Consider the following 16,947-nt stretch of genomic DNA (forward strand, 5'->3'; position numbering starts at 1 on the left):
TATCGTTTTTACTTGAGGAACAAAGCACTTTTGGCATCCATTAGATCGCCACGATCAGATTCTTCTGGTTGCAAAGGTAGACCTCTAAGTAAAGCAGCCACTGCTTCCATACATGCCTGATCAAGATCACGAAATATTAGGGAAGTACTAGAAATGAAAGCGACATTAAATCTCGAATCTCGAATTATCATCCCCATAATACTCACTTGGTTATCATCGATGGATCTGTTGAACTAGGTGGAGCTATTTGATGTGAAGTCCCCATTACCCAATCCGATAAATATTCCACCAATTTATTACGGAATTTCATTTCTTGCCTAAAGGCCAAATCATCTCTCCGTTTCATCATAACCTCCACCAATTGGCACAATTTTGTTTTAATTCTTATGGCATATACGGTCATATCCAAATGACGTACATAACGTACTATACCCAACATCATACCTTCAATGCTTGTAACTCCCAAATTCTCCGATGTGGAAGGTTGTTCGTTGCTGGGGTCTTTATTGGGTTTTGGATCCAATATAGACTTCATAATATAGATAATGTGCTCTATGAATTGGGTATTGATATCGGTGACACTGACTTGACCATGTTGATCGAAAAATGTCTCTACTATGGCACGAATTTGATCGAATAATATGGGATAGAGATAGGTGGACATTTCCTCGCCGACAAGTTCTTTAACATTTTTCTGAATATTCAAACCAATTTTTTCATTGCTACAGACCAATAGACGTAATAATTGGCCAATAAATCTGAAAACGAAGGTTTATACGGAGGTATAGAGTGAATCAAAAATTCCAGAAAAAGAAAACTTACTGTGTTACTGGGCAATATTGGACTTCTTGTTGAGGTCCTTGTGGTACTGCCACCAATGATATGGGATTGGGATTCAAAGATCCTCTGCCCGAACTTGAAGAACTCGATAGTGAATGCAAAGAGTTTTGAGCCAATGAACTTATTGAGCCCTGATGAAAATAAACATGGGATGGTAAAGGCTGTTGAAAAGATCCCAAACTTTGGGAGTATTGATGGAAAGCAGTTTGATTGGATAAGGCTTGTTGTGAGGCCTGAGCTGCTACAACTTGTTGCCGTCTTTTAATCAAACAAACGCCACCCAAGGCCAAAAGGAACCAAGTCATATTAGCCCATTCTGTTATTTGTTCTTCGATATCATGTTCTGAACTTTGGTGGCTAGCTCTACGTTTACCCACACCACGATGGAAAAGTTCTGCTTGACCATCGTCGGTTTTACACTTTGGATAGGTTTGTAGCATTTTGCTCATAATTTCCCAATTTCTGTAAGCAAAAACAAAACAAGCTTGTTAAAATATATCAACTGTGTTTGAGGATTGATAGCCAACCTAAATGTTTCCTCCCAAGCTGGTTGAACACCATGGACACAGTGTTCAATTTTTCTCAGTAATTGCATAATACGTTTCTGCAAATGCAGACGATTCAAGACATTTCCATGGCTGTTGTCATAAAAACATATACGAGAATCAGTGGCAGCTGAAAGGGAACAGAAAGTAATGGAAATGAGATACCCAAGAAAATGGCAGATAACAGAACTAAAAAATATTCAAGAAATATCCCTTATTAAAGAGTAATTCCTTGAAGGAAATTGTCCCCACCATCGAATACAATTCTTGACGGCACTACCCCTTACCTGATGACAATTGAGCCAATTCCTGATATATCATATAGTTCGGCACCAACATGGCCACCGTTAATTCATCCGAACCACAGCATATTTCAGCTTCCTCGCACAATAAACCAAAACACGATAACGATGTTAATACAGCATCCAAGTCTACCGACCATAGATACATGAAAAATACCACTTCCAATTTGATGTGAGCCTGTTTGCATATAGCTATCTGGCTACCAACATGGGCATAATCTTTATGCCTTTGCAAGAAGGTGTTACGACATACTAGGATTTCACGTAACCACTTCAAAACATCCGTATAATTAGCTATTTGATGTTGTATGAGTTTTTGTGATATCGAGAATAGAACTTGTGAACTGACATCCCAAAAGGTATTGATGGGTGCTTCGGGATTCCACACTTCAATCTTTTCGGGGGCATGTAAAGCTAATAAAGCTTCCATGGCCTCTTGTGCAACATCTGGCATAGAGGGTTGATGGACCAAACTAACAAGACCATTGATTAATTCAAGTGTGGAACTTTGTACTTCATGTGCTACTTTGCCCTGGGTCTATAAAAAAGAGAAAATTTTTGATAACCGAAAAAAGCAATGACTTCACATGTACTCACATTCAATAACAAGGTGGGATCGGCATGTATTAAACGGACCAATAATAACAATAACATTTTATGGGCAGGTCCTTCCTCAGATCGCGTTAAACCTTTTTGGGTATCTTTGGTTTTCAAAGTAAGCGAGGTTATCATTCTCAGCGGTGTATGGGCTATATATCCTTGTGTGGCTTTATTAAGTGTATCGGTAAATAATGCTCTCAATTCGGCCGATCGATAATGTACAACATCGGTTTGAGGCCACCATGGAAGACGAGGTTGATTGACCACGCGAAATGGATTCTTACTCTGTAGGCGAAAATCCACATAGATATGGGCCAACCTACCAAAAATAAAATGGATTTGTTTTTTTTTTTTGGAATTGACTTCAATAGTCATTCATTTAATTACCTTAGTAATGAGCATACAATTACAAAATGATAGGCCTGTGGTGAGTTCAAATTTAAGCACACCTTCAGTGCTTCAATATTATGCGGATTAATGCGAAAACAAGAGACCCAACAATCTATCATTAACTCTATATCGGCAAAATTATATCCCTGTCCTCGGGAGAATGGCTTGACTGGATTGAAGAGTAAAGCTTTAATGTCGTTGATTATGTATTGTACCAGTTTGAATATAACATTATTGGAATCGTTAATATTAACATAGGTTGCTGCCTTGCATAATCTAACGCTGGCTATAACAGCAGATTCGGTAACCAATTTCGAAGGTGAATGAGGTCCCAATCCACGTTTGACACTCTCAATAAATTGTTTCGCTGAAAAATCTTTGTCACGTGATTGTGCCTTGGAGGCAAGTTTTTCTTTTTCCTTCTCCCCCTGTTGCAGCTCATTGACAGTGGCTTCAAGACATACCTAAGGAACAATAAATACATACATATGTAAGATATTAGTTTTCAATAGAGCAGATAATCGAACAAATAAAAAGTCTGAAGTCCGCTCGAATGTCCGCTGGAAATATCGATAGGATCTGGACAAAAGAAATTTTTGGGTATTTTAGATAAACATTTGTTGTTGTAGTCGATTATTGTTGTTTGTATTTTCGAGTTTTTCAGGATATAAACAGAGTTGAAAAGCCTGTATCCGCCACGGACCGTAGACCCGACTACAGTGAGGGCTGTATTACGGGTTTGCTGCATCGCTATATCTTCCTGGAGTATGGATATATGGCATGGGTTTTTCCTTGACATAACATTGAGTTCCGTTTCGCTTGGACTAAGTGAGCCTAAAATACCGGGCTGCCACTATCGTTAGGGCAGTTCAAACTCCACAATTAGCAGTAGTTTTGCATTCCATGCTGAAGGTATTGCTCAGTATTGACAGCTAAAGTACACGCTACGCAAAATTTTGCGTTGTTTGGGCCCCACATAGTCCATAAGCGGTGACTAATCAAATCATCCTTGGGATCGATGAGTCGATTTTGCTTTAAATCATCGTCAGGTGGTGACCGAGCGACACATCCTTGGGGTCGTTTCCTTAATTTTTATAACTCTATCCGCATGTTTACTAAAGAAAAACTAGCTGTCACCGTAACGCTAGTTTTGTGTTCTTGGACCGGGTATGACCTGACCACCAATGCAAACATTGAGCTCTTCATTCGCCAATTTTTCCAATATCTGAACATTACTGTTTGGATGCATAGAGTTGTACATTTCTGTCATCAAATAAGACCCAAAGTGCAGAATGTAGGCAATCATGCTCACGTCAAGCTCCCTAATATTTCGTATTTATGGAACTTTCTGGAATAGATTTATTGCTATGTTCGTAGCTGAATCACATGAAGCAGTCGTACCTGAGTGAAAAATTGCTGATGTTTTACTAAGTGGGCAGTAAAATTGTCTCCAGATTATTCCTAACAATACACAGAAGAAAAATCAACTGGTACAAGCCTCTCAGGTTTCAGTACACGAATAACCTTCCATTTTCCCCATATTCGGAAATTGTAATGTGAGCCAGGAATTTGACACCATCATACTCGTCTTAGCTTTCACTCAACGCATCGTTTATAGAAGGCCCTTCGGATCATGTCACTACAGTTTCTTAAGTCCCGAGTCGTCGTCCTCAGCCATCTCGACCGGAGATTGGACTCTTCCAAGTGCTTGCACAATTTACCGGGTGTGGTAGGGAGCTGGTTGACACCTTATGCCTCCAAGGCGAAATTCAGACGAATGTGAGAGATTCAACATGATAAACTAGATCTATTGTACGTCCTTCAAGAAGAGGCTGTCGTTGGCAGCAGTATATTTGCAAGTAACCTATTCGAAGATACTCTTTTTTTCATCGAAGATACCACTTTTTCATAATCCAATGGAGGTTTATACTAAAGAATGTAAAGTTGTTGTTTAATTCATATACTTACAGGATTTAATATTAACAGCAACATTTGCAGAGGCCAAACTGTTGTTTTACTCTTCTTATTCTCACCCTTGTAAGCCTCAACAAAATCCAGCAAAGGTTCCCAGCATCTAATTCAAAAATGTGTTAACCATACATCTTCCAATAAAATCTTTATCGTTTGCAACTTACGTGGATATATCTCGATTCATGCCTCTTTGCAAATCCTGAAATTCTTGCGGATGATATTCTATCCAATTCCATATGGCCTTCTCAATAGAATTCAAAAGTATCAAAGGTGGTGCTTTTTTCGAACGAAACTTTGTTATAGTTTCCTGTAATAATTTGGTCAATTTGATCATATCCATATCGATATGTTGTATTAATTCAATATCGGAATAATCTGGATTTTCATCAGAGCATGCTGTTAGCTCTTGAATGCGGGCCGATATACGATTGAATACGGCTGAGAAGTGATTTTGTGACAAAGCAAATAGTACTTTCGAAGCTAAAATTTTCAATTGTGCTGCATTAGGATTGCTATCACTTTGGACATCTATAAATTGTGTTATTTCACGAAGTAATAGTTTCACATTCATGGCTTCTTCGAAGCGGGCGGTATCTTTTGTTTGATTCGTTAAACATCTTTCAAGTGTGGTTAGGATAATAATAAGAGATTCGAAATAGCAACGATCGGTTTCGTGACGATTTTGAATTGCCTATAGAAATGGAACAAATGCAAATTTTAGTTTGGAGAAAATTTGTAATGCACATTTAATCTTACCGCTTCATTTACACGTTGCAACATTTTCGTTAAGCCGGATATAACCAAGGAGAAACGATAACGTGATATATGTATAAGGCACCCAACCAATTGATCTTGGCTCATACGGGCCTGGGTTCCATGTGGTCCATTTGTTTTATTGGGAAGCTGAAATTAGGTGTATAAGGAACGAGTTAAAATAAAATTTCATTAAGAAAATATCAGCAGAATTTTTTGTTTGAAAAACTAAAAAATATTTCTATTACTTGTCTACGACGACTAGTGAAGTAATCACTATATGGTCATACCCAAATTAAACATTTTGTCGTAAATATTTTTCATGTACAGGGTAGTACCAATTCAAATGAATATATTTTTATACCCTCCACCATAGGATGGGGGTATATTAACTTTGTCATTCCGTTTGTAACACATCGAAATATTGCTCTAAGACCCCATAAAGTATATATATTCTGGGTCGTGGTGAAATTCTGAGTCGATCTAAGCATGTCCGTCCGTCCGTCTATTGAAATCACGCAAGCTATCGACTTGAAACTTGGCACAAGTAGCTGTTATCGATGTAGGTCGGATGGGATTGCAAATGGGCCATATCGGTCCACTTTTACGTATAGCCCCCATATAAACGGACCTCCAGATTTGGCTTGCGGAACCTCTAAGAGAAGCATATTTCATCCGATCTGGCTTAAATTTGGTACATAGTGTTAGTATATGGTATCTAACAACCATGCAAAAATTGGTCCATATCGGTCCATAATTATATATAGCCCCCATATAATCCTATCCCCAGATTTGGCTTGCGGAGCCTCTAAGAGAAGCAAATTTCATCCGATCCGGCTGAAATTTGGTACATGGTAGAAGTATATGGTCTCTAGCAACCACGCAAAAATTGTTCCACATCGATCCATAATTATATATAGCCCCCATATAAACCGACCCCAGATTTGGCTTGCGGAGCCTCTAAGAGAAGCAAATTTCATCGGATCCGGCCGAAATTTTGGTACATGGTGTTTGTATACGAGATTATATTGAAAAAAAAAATATTTTTTGAAAAACTTACTATTCTCTTTCATTGATAGGCTAAGAAGTTTCCGAACCGCCCTCGTATATTTAGATTTTGTTGGTCCAAATTTAAATAATTTGTACCATTTCAAAAACGAGTTATAAAAAATTGAACTTAAAGAACTTCCTGCGTAGTTGAAACAAATAACATCTTTGGGAGGACATTTGTGGAAGTTCTTCTAAAGTTGTGCCTTCAGAAGAACTTCCAATTTTTTGCTGGGTATCGTAGTTCAAGAAATTTCTCCATATACCCCCATTTGATGTTTTCAAAAGCACCCTATGGCAACACTGTATATGATATAGCTGTATGTGTGGCAAGGCCATTTCGCTTTGTTTACGAATCACGAGAAAAAAAGAGGGAACAAAAATATCCCAAGAGGCCCACGTGCCATTTCATTCATAAATTCATGGACATTTCATTCATAAATTTCCCTCAGCAATGCGAAATGTAAACAAACAATTTCCCCAAACAAAAATAGTTTGTTTTTTTCTTCTTTTGCTTTTGCTTTCATTCTGGCATACCAAAACAATGATTACTTTATGAATGGTGATGGTGGAATGTCAAAATGTTTTTATTTTGTTTTCCCTTTATTTTCGTTTTATTTTGATGTTTTTTCTGTGGTGTGAAAAATATATATGTGTATATATATTTTTGTTTTTCTATAATTTACCTGATCTTCAAAACGGGCCAATAATGAATTGGCCCATTCACCTGGTTTTTGTGTGCCCATGATTGAGCTTGTTGTTGTTCTTTTTTTTATTTTTCAAAATAAATTTTGTCAACTAGGATTTGTCCAAATTAACTAAGTATGTATACCATGATCCAGCATATTTATTGAATTTGATTGTTTGATCACTTATAAATTTAAGAATTTTTGCTTAGAAAAAAGATAAATATTTTTTTCTCACTATTAAATATATATTAACCATATTCTAATAATATTTGTTTACTTTAATTAAATGTATGTTGTAAATATTATTTTTTTTTTTCACATAGAGCCCCTTAGGATAAATATTAATTAACCACATATTTAAGACACACCCACACAATATACTTTTATTTTTTAAATGTAAACTTTTTCCACATCTCAATAAATTTACTGCGTATTTTCACAGATGTCTTCTTCTTCGTCACTATAATACTGTCCTTTAAGGCACCTGCAAATTTTTTTTACGTCCTTGTCATATTTTATCTATAACCAATGTTGGATAATCAAACAGGAAATGGAATTTAATATACACTTAAGAACCCAATCACAATTTTGTAGTTAATAAAAGAATTAATAATTTATTCCCAAATCGAAATTTTACCAAAGTTCTTCATTTTATAGAATTTTTAATGGACAAATATGGGCGAATACTTTGTAGTCAGCAACAACGGAAAATAGGTACACACTAACTAATGTATATGATTTTTTCCATCATCGAAGAATTTGCATTTTTTCATTTGCTTGAAGATCTTACTTTAAATAAAATTTCACACTTTAAAATACAACATTCATAACATAAAATAAAGGAACTTATAATTTTCACATAAATTATTTAATTATCTATACTTTTTTTACACTTTTTTGTAACAGTTTGTTTTGCAAAATTCCCGAACAACCGTACATATGTTGCAGCTTCGACGATTTAATGAATTTTTTCGTCTTCTTCTCTTTGACATTCTTCCATTCATATGAATTATTCTGCAGCTAACTTCTGAAAATATCGATCAGCTGATAACAACAGGGTCGTAGTATACAGATTTTATAAGGAGGGACTAGTTAAATAGGTATTTAAATATCGAAATATTGTCGTTTTTCGTTGATTGTTTGTGTCAGGAATAGCACCTAAACGATACTTTATTCGGTGCAATAGAATCATTATATGAAATCAGTGAGAACTATCAAATAAATTAATAGTGTGATATGTTGAACGATAAATATGTAATTCACATGATATATTTTCGCAGTATATGATTAATTGTACAATCGTTGAATTATTGTTGCAGCAGGTACGAAACAGAGAATGAAGCCGCCGAGTCGCGCCGCCGATTTCAGTCGCCGCCGGCAATTTTTTGCCAGTCGACTCCGCCGCCGAATATGTCGGCTCATCTCGACTCAAATTTAGCCGCCAATTAATCAAAAATATTAGTTTAAATCAAAAAACTTTATTAATAATTGTAGTAATTTTAGTCAAAATTTTGAGCCTTTCACCCCCAATCAATCTATTTCAAAGTGTTATAATAATTTTGCAAAAATTTACCTCAGAAAATTTGAATGAAATGTAAATTTGATTGTAAGATTGGTTGTACAACTAATCTCATAACCATTCGAAAAACTTCAAATTGATTTTATAATGGATAATTGTCCGCCGCCGAAGAGACTTAATTATATCGGCTTAGCCGTCAAGCCGCCGCCGCCGGATGCAAAAATTTAATGTCAGCCGCCGCCGACAAAAATGGGTCGGCTTCATTCTCTGGTACGAAATGGTGAGACCAGAGAATGAAGCCGCCGAGCCGCGCCGCCTAACATTTTTTGCCAGTCGACGCCGCCGCCGAATACGTGTCGACTCATCTCGACTAAAATTTAGCCGTCAAACGTTTCCGACAAGCGTTAGAATCCATTAAAAATTATAACAATTACTTATTTGACAAAATATCACAGAATTTTTTAATTTACATCCAAAACATTGAATTCGGATCACACATAAAGAAGTTATGCAAATTCAGTGCAATGGCTGTTGAAATGGAGGACTTCCGTTCTATGACAAGCCCATGTTAAATTCATCGCTTCTGCGTCAATTTTGCACCACTTCCAGATCCAAAAAGAACATTTTCATTACTTCTTTTTTGCGACGCTTTTTTTGCTGGGACACTTAGAAATCTCACCAGCACTACTGAGAGGGCATAAACCAGAGCTGAACAACTTTTTGAGGTTCGATCGAAACTGGGATTGAACCCATGACCCTATGCAAGGCGAGTATGCTAACCATTGCACCAACATGGGTTGGAATCATAATTAATCCCAATACTTTAATGCGAAATGAATATAAATAATAATTACTAAGGGTGATATATCACACCCCCTTTAGGAATCACTCGATTTGAGAGGCTGAAATCCTACAAAACGGCATGTTGCCACGTCTAATCTCTAAAAAAATTTTCATGTAACAAAGTATACTTATCGCAGTGGACACGCTTAGTATTTATCTAATCTGTGGGAAATTTTTGCCAACAATTATACTTTTGACCCAATGTTTGTTTATTTGTTGTTCACATACAAAAGTAAAAGGTCAAATCAAAAATTATACTGATAAACAGACATTTATTGGTATTGTCCATTTCCTTAAATCATTTTCACACTGATCATTCCCACGCCAAAAACATAAGACTATGTGGATGACAATTGTCGATCGATATGAATGGTGGTGAGTTTTCTCAAGTACCTGCATGTTTTCCTACCCTGGACAGTGTTTGAATTCAAAATATAAATGCCTGTAACTTACGAGGACAGGGTGCCAGTCCCGTTTAGACCTTCATTGGGTGAAGTGAAAAATCTCGTATAGCAAATAAACGTCATTTACAATGTTCACAATCAATATTGGCGAAAATAAAATTCCAAAAACAGATTTAAGTGTCAATAAGAAAAAGATTTCCTATAGCATAAGGAAATTATTGAAACAACTGATAAATCATCAAAAATTAAAAGATAGAACAATTATAAACAAGAAATTGGATAATCTAGAAAAAATGAAAGTCAAAGAGAATAAATCGGATACCTCATCGGATCGTATAAATCAAAAAATCCCGAAAGTCAAGGATTTCGAAATTCCTATCAAAAATTATACAATGGATTTTAGCGATTCTTTGGAGCCTGGTCACAACAGTAATATAGATTTTTATAAATCCTCAAAAGAAGTTTATAGTCTCGATTCTTCGCCTGGTGAAATGGATGATTTGGACTTTAGTGTCAGCAACTCTTTAAACTCAATTCCTGTTCATTTTCTTCGTACCGATAGAGGGACTTTCTTCTGGACTTCAAGTGCTGACATTCCTGCCGATAATGATTTAATAGAACCCTTGGAATGTTCCACCTATAATCAATTGGCTTCAATACAGGATCGTTGGACACAAGTTTAGTTTGGCCGGTTTTTACTAAGAGACGGAATTACTTAAAACTTCCTGTATTTGGAATTTCCCTATTTTAACTTCATATTGCAATTGAAGTATGAAATATGCGAAAAATTCAAGTCTTCCTACATGTCTTCTGGTATCGTATAGTTTTCTACACTACCAAACGAAAATTCCACCGATGCCAAGGCATTTTTAAAAAAATATGTGATATATCTATATATAAATACACCGAAAAAAATTATCAATACCATCTACCAATGGGATTATCATATAGTACGATATGACCAAACTATAATGAAACGCTATTACCAACTTCATTAGATAAGGACAATTTTTTAATGTGTTATACTATTTTAATATTAAATAAATAAATTATAAATACATAATAAAACTTTTAAAATTATTTGTTTTATTGATTCCTTGTACTACGTTAAGTCCGAGGAGACGGAAACACATTTTTTAAGTGTTATCAAAAATTACAGGGGAAGTATTGTCCACATTTGTATATCTGTCAAATTGGAAATAAAATAATTTTGTTGGAAAATCACAATAACCTAGTGTTGGCTACCAGTAGCGTTGCGAAACGTCATGGCGATGGTTCAAAATAAAAACTGAAATAACACCAGAAATGGTTCTGCGAGAGGAGAATCGAATTTTAATTAAATCTACGCCGTAGCGGCAATCCAATAGCTAAAAACGAGCTCAAGGTAAAACCTTACAAGTTACAAAAGATCCACGGTCTTATGTTTTCTAAAAAGTAAAAAATTCCCCATTCACTAATTCGATAACTCCCAAAATGATCGTTTTTACTTAACCGAACGCACGTACGAGAATTTGATACTATGAAATTCCACCAGAGGAAATTTTACTTCCCATGTGATGATATCAATAGCTGAGACCGGTGGTGCAATGGTTAGCATACCCGATTTGCTGGGTTCGAACCCAGCTTCGACCAAACACCAAAAAAGTTTTTCAGCGGGGGATTATCCCACCTCAGTAATGCTGGTGACTTTTCTGAGTGGTTCAAAGCTTCTCTAAGTGGTTTCACTGCAATCTGAAACGCCGTTCGGACTCAGCTATAAAAACGAGGTCCCTTGACATTGAGCTTAACATAGAATCGTGCAGCACTCAGTGATAAGAGAGAAGTTCACTAAGTGAGCCTGAAATATCGGACCACTATACCTAACCTAGCTGAGACCGGTGAAGGTAGCTTTTCCATCGTTTTCATCGAGTCTGGTGTCAAAGTAAGTGAAAATTGCTATAATAGGAGAGTTATATCAGCCAAATGGCCACGACGACCACGCTTACATCACCAAATTCTTTTTATCGAATTTTCTATAATCAAATCACAAAATTGTTGCCCTATGTCCTCGATAGGCTCACACTTTTTTTCTGATTTAAATCAATATTTGTGATTAATTGACGGCAACATTTAAGTCGGGATGAATCGACATATTCGGCGGCGGCGTCGGCAGGCGAAAAATTGGCGGCTGCAGCTAGAATAGGCAGCGCGTCTCGGGGCCTTCATTCTCTGCTTCGACCACTGCGCGCCACCGTGGTGTAATGGTTAGCATGCCCGTCTTGCATACAAAGGGTAGTGGGCGTGTATCAAAGCTTCTCTAAAGTGATTTCACCATAATGTTAAACACCGTTTGGACCCGGAGAAGTATATCCCTTGTTAGTGAGCTTAACATACAATCGGGCGGCACTCATTGTTATGAGAGAAGTTCACCAATTGTTGTATCACAATGGACTAGAGCTTAATATCTATTCAACTCTGGATCATAATTTAACTCTCGATAGTGCAATCCATTCATCATGACTGTTGATCAGTGTTGCAAATTGGGCTTTTTGCCCTCTAGATCTGGCTTTTTCTAAGACTTTTGCGGGAAAATGCATTGGGTTTGAGTTTTTTTAGCATTTTTTTTCGGAAATCTGTTTTCGAAAAAGTAATGAACACACGTTAAGGATGGAGAGCAAAGAAAAAAAAAAAAAAGAATAAAAATGCTCTTTGCGTATCAGAAAGTGGTTCAAAATTGACTAAGTAGCAATGCATTTTACACGGGCTTATTATAGTGTGAAAGTCATTTTTGTTAACCATCCGCTGCATCTACACCTACAGAATTCCAGGAAATATCCAATACGGATTAGCCAAGTCTGAATGATCCCAACGTTGAAAATCCTCAGTGGTAACGGTGACATTTCTGACTAACTCGCAAATAATTTTGTTTTTTGAATCATTGCAATCTTGGAAAATATAAGTAAACGGTAGTATATTATGTTACGTTGTTGATTCTTTATTGCTCATCATTGGGAGTAAAACTTATAAGAAGGCACATCTACACTTGTTCTACCTCTTCTTATTATGTGATTACGTGGATATAACTTAAAAAATGTGACAAACCTTACATTTAATGTATTAACATTTTAAGGTTTGTTCCAATGATAACACAAGCCCAGCATGCTTAAGGATAACCGCAGTGATCCGAAATGATGTTGGAAGCCATTAACAATTGACACTAAATGGCTACTTGTTTGATGTTTTTGTTAAATGTAAAATCTTTGTAGCATTTTACTTTGAAAATTTGTTTCGTCATGCCGACATCTATGAAACAATAGAGTAGATAAGGCTAGACACCCATTGATTTCCCTAGAATTATTTCGACATGACATACAAAATATCGTTAGTATCACAATGTTAAATTCCTGGTTTTCTTTTGTTCAATATTGCATTTATTTTTGGTTGTCCATGTCGTTCATGTTATGATGGGAGATAAATAATTGGTACATGTTTTTCGAATAACTAAAACATGACTAATGTAAATTTTTCGCAATGCGCCTGCGTCGATTTACATATAATTCCCACCGAAAGCTCATGAAATATTTTGTTTACAGACAAAGTAAATTATTAGCTCTTGTATACGCTGGTATGTATTAGTGTAAATACTTGGAGTTTTAAATCGGGACATTGTTTGTTTTGGGCATATGAAAGTGAGAGTACATTTTTGGTTGTAAGCTATTTTATAACGGTAACCTCACCTAATAGTGTTCTTATTGCCGTACTCTTCTAAAATGGCTATTTACAAAAGAGATGCCATATTTTAAAAATAAAAAAAAAAACGGATACATCGGTATTTCTTCCGGAAATTTGTATTATAGGTTCCTGTTAGAAATCATAACATTGGACAGATAGCTCTCAAATCCCGAACCCGATAATTAGGGTGATGTGTTCAAAATACGATGTAGCTGACATGAAGTTTTTATAGACAGAAAAAAATTTCACGAAATTTGTTCCAATTAAAGTCTTAATTGAGTTTTATAAAATATTCAATTAACAATTTAATAGATTCAACAAATTTTTTAATTGAAACAAAAATCAATCACAAAAATTAGTAGTATCAATTAATTTTTTAATTGGTTCAATTAATTTCTTAATTGGTTCAATTAATTTTTTAATTGGATCAATTACTTTTTTGTGTGTAGGCAAAATTAAGGATTAGACATTATTAAGTTATTGAAAAGAAAATCCTAATCTGCACAAGCCTAGCTATCTACAGTGAAACCTTTAAAAGGCCGACTAAATTTTGTACACATTAGGAAGGTGTCCGGTTATGTGAGGATAATTCTAATAAGTTAATATAACAAAAGTCTAACGACTAGTGTCCACTTTCGAGAGATGTCCGGTTTTCAGAGTGTCCAAGTTAAAGAGGTTTCACTGTATAGATGTTTCATTGTCATAGAGCGAATTTATATAGCATTTAGTATAAATCTAGTTACAGAGATGACTCATTTAGATGACATTATTAGTCTAGTCGGTCAAAAAACGCATCTATACTAGGCTGTCATTCGGGATCGATTTTTATAAATCCCGGGATCCGGGATTTCAAAATATAGAATCCCGGGATCCCGAAATTTTCGGGATTCTTTAAGTATATCGCCAAAAAATTGTTGCACATTAAACCAATTTAGATTAATTAAATTTAAAAAAGCAAACAAAAAGAACATAAGAGTAAATTAAAAAGCAATTTCATATCGCTATCTTACTCAACAAAACATTTGAAGGATTTTGATTAGATTAGGTATATTGTCGTATACTTGTGTTAATCCTTTTGTGCTTCATCGTTTTAAGTAATTTCTTAAAAATATTAAGGCATCCAAATTTTTATCAGATAAACGCGATCTCGTCATATTGTCGACGGACCTTTTATCGTTGTTTTTTTATGTTGCACCAATTCCATTTCGCATGAACTCATTGTTCAAAGGAGGACCTTATCGTTTTCTTCGGTTTTTGATGAAATTCTGATCTTTATAGTACACCTCATGTATAATAAATTCTTACTCAAGGTGCACCATAAATGTTTATGTTTATTAATATATAAACTGTACGAAATTGGTCTATCCTTGAAAGTAGTACACTTCATTGCAAATATATATAAAAATACTGAATCGGCAATATGGACAGAGACTGGACTATCAGATTACTTCAGTACTAATGCTGGAGTGAAGCAGGGATGCCTATTATCACCGATTCTGTTCGCAATTTATCTGAACGATCTACATAAACATCTTGATGGCGGACTTTATATAGAAGAGATAAATATTCGTCTACTTATGTATGCGGATGATATAGTCATATTAGCAGATGAACCAAAGATACTGCAGCAGATGATAAATAATCTGGAGTCTTATTGTCTGAAATGGGGGATGGAGGTAAATCCTACTAAATCCGAAGTAATGATCTTCAGAAAAGGAGGTAGACCGGCTGCGAACGAAATGTGGAAGTATAAGGGGGAATATATAAGAATAGTAAATGAATACAAATACCTAGGAATAATATTGACACCCAGACTATCATTTACCAAGCACCTAATGAAAAAAGAAGTGGCCGCAAAAGCGTGTATCAATTCTACTTGGAGGTCGTTTATTTCTAAGCCAACAGTTTCACTAAAGGCAAAATGGAACATGTTCTTGGCCGTTTGCAGATCCATTCACAGTTATGGTGCCCAAATTTGGGGAAACTCTTGTTTTGAAGAGATAGAGAAGCTGTATCGGGTTTTCATAAAACGAGTGCTTAAACTTCCCGATTGCACTCCAAATTATGTAATAGCCTTGGAAACTGGTTATGAACCAGGCTTTATCTACACGTATTCGCTTCACTTATCATATTTAGCTAAGGTACTATTTGAACTCAACAACCAGAGATTAGAATATGCGGTAATTCTTGGGGCAAAACTCGCAGAGAAAAATTTGGCGTGGTACAAAGACTTTATAGGAAAATTGGAAGACCACAACATTGAGAGACATAATGTCCTTAACGATAAGATATATTGATACGAGGCAACCAAAAAGTTACTGGCTGATATTTCTCGCGGCGCTCTAAATAAGTATACAGAATCAGCAAAAGCAAGTGAGCATCGTATATACAAATACTTGGATTTCAACCTGGGTCCCACATATTGTAATGATAACTTCACACAAGAACAGATAATTTATATAATAAGAGCCAGAGGTGATTTAATTTGGTTGAATGGGAATAACTACAGAGACGTAGAAGATGAAATATACTCATTATGCAACCTGAGAGACAAAGAAACTTTATACCATTTTATTGGACGATGTCCACTTCTAAAGAAAATAAGGCTAACATATTTAAACAAGATGGTACTATCCGATTTGGAAGTAATAAACGTTTTAAATGGTGGCGGAGGTTGGTTTAATTTATATAAATATATGAAGGAAGCAATGGCTTACAGAAAACTCATTGTAAACGAATTCGAGTACTAGAACAACAGTAATCACTCAATATTCCGACTGACGGTTTATAATTAAACCATGTCGTAAAATCTTTATTTATTCAAAAAATATTAATTATTATAGTAAATGTATAATATGTATTGAAATGAATTGAAAAAATAAATAAAGAACATTGAATTGAAATTAAATGTTTATAAACTCAATTTGTCGGGTATGAAATTTTAGGGTCGTTTGCACTGAATGAAAACTCGAATTTATTAATGAATAATGCTTAAAAGCCACAAATTTATCAAATTGGGATTAATTTTTCGGGATCCCGAAAAATACTGGCACTCAAAATAATAAAAGTTCCCTGATCCATACTAACAATTTTTTTGTCCTTATCTTTCTCTAAAAATATCCCAAAAAAGTCTCTTGGCTTGGCTACTATGCAATAATCATCGTCGTAAAAATCAAAAAATCGTCTTTCCCAATATGGAAAAAATCGAAAGGATGACCTTTTTAAAATCATAAAGTCGACGTTTTAAAATGTTGAGCAAATATGTGGGCAAAGATCGTGACATAAGCTTTAAGTCATTCTTGTTGGTATAGTAGTTAAGTCACATTTACCTTG

The 16,947-nt window shown here is 35.4% G+C and overlaps 1 protein-coding gene across 3 annotated transcripts in view; it reads right to left on the reverse strand.

Annotated features, from left to right (window-relative positions):
* Positions 1-8,077, reverse strand: part of Nf1 (neurofibromin 1) — a 39,321-nt gene extending 31,244 nt beyond the window's left edge. For all 3 annotated transcript variants that reach the window (XM_075289240.1, XM_075289239.1, XM_075289238.1), the window contains exons 1-12: positions 7,928-8,077; positions 7,135-7,341; positions 5,405-5,551; positions 4,813-5,339; positions 4,646-4,751; positions 2,675-3,141; positions 2,285-2,606; positions 1,673-2,225; positions 1,368-1,515; positions 823-1,302; positions 207-758; positions 13-147 (exon numbers count right to left, since the gene is read on the reverse strand). In XM_075289240.1, the coding sequence (XP_075145355.1) occupies positions 13-147; positions 207-758; positions 823-1,302; positions 1,368-1,515; positions 1,673-2,225; positions 2,285-2,606; positions 2,675-3,141; positions 4,646-4,751; positions 4,813-5,339; positions 5,405-5,551; positions 7,135-7,194 (3,497 nt within the window). In that variant the 5' untranslated portion in view covers positions 7,195-7,341; positions 7,928-8,077. The remainder of the gene's footprint in view (positions 1-12; positions 148-206; positions 759-822; positions 1,303-1,367; positions 1,516-1,672; positions 2,226-2,284; positions 2,607-2,674; positions 3,142-4,645; positions 4,752-4,812; positions 5,340-5,404; positions 5,552-7,134; positions 7,342-7,927) is intronic.
* Between the last annotated feature and the right edge of the window lie 8,870 nt (positions 8,078-16,947).

This window comes from Haematobia irritans, chromosome 1, assembly GCF_050003625.1.
Source record: "Haematobia irritans isolate KBUSLIRL chromosome 1, ASM5000362v1, whole genome shotgun sequence".
NCBI classification, from domain to species: Eukaryota; Metazoa; Arthropoda; class Insecta; order Diptera; family Muscidae; genus Haematobia; species Haematobia irritans.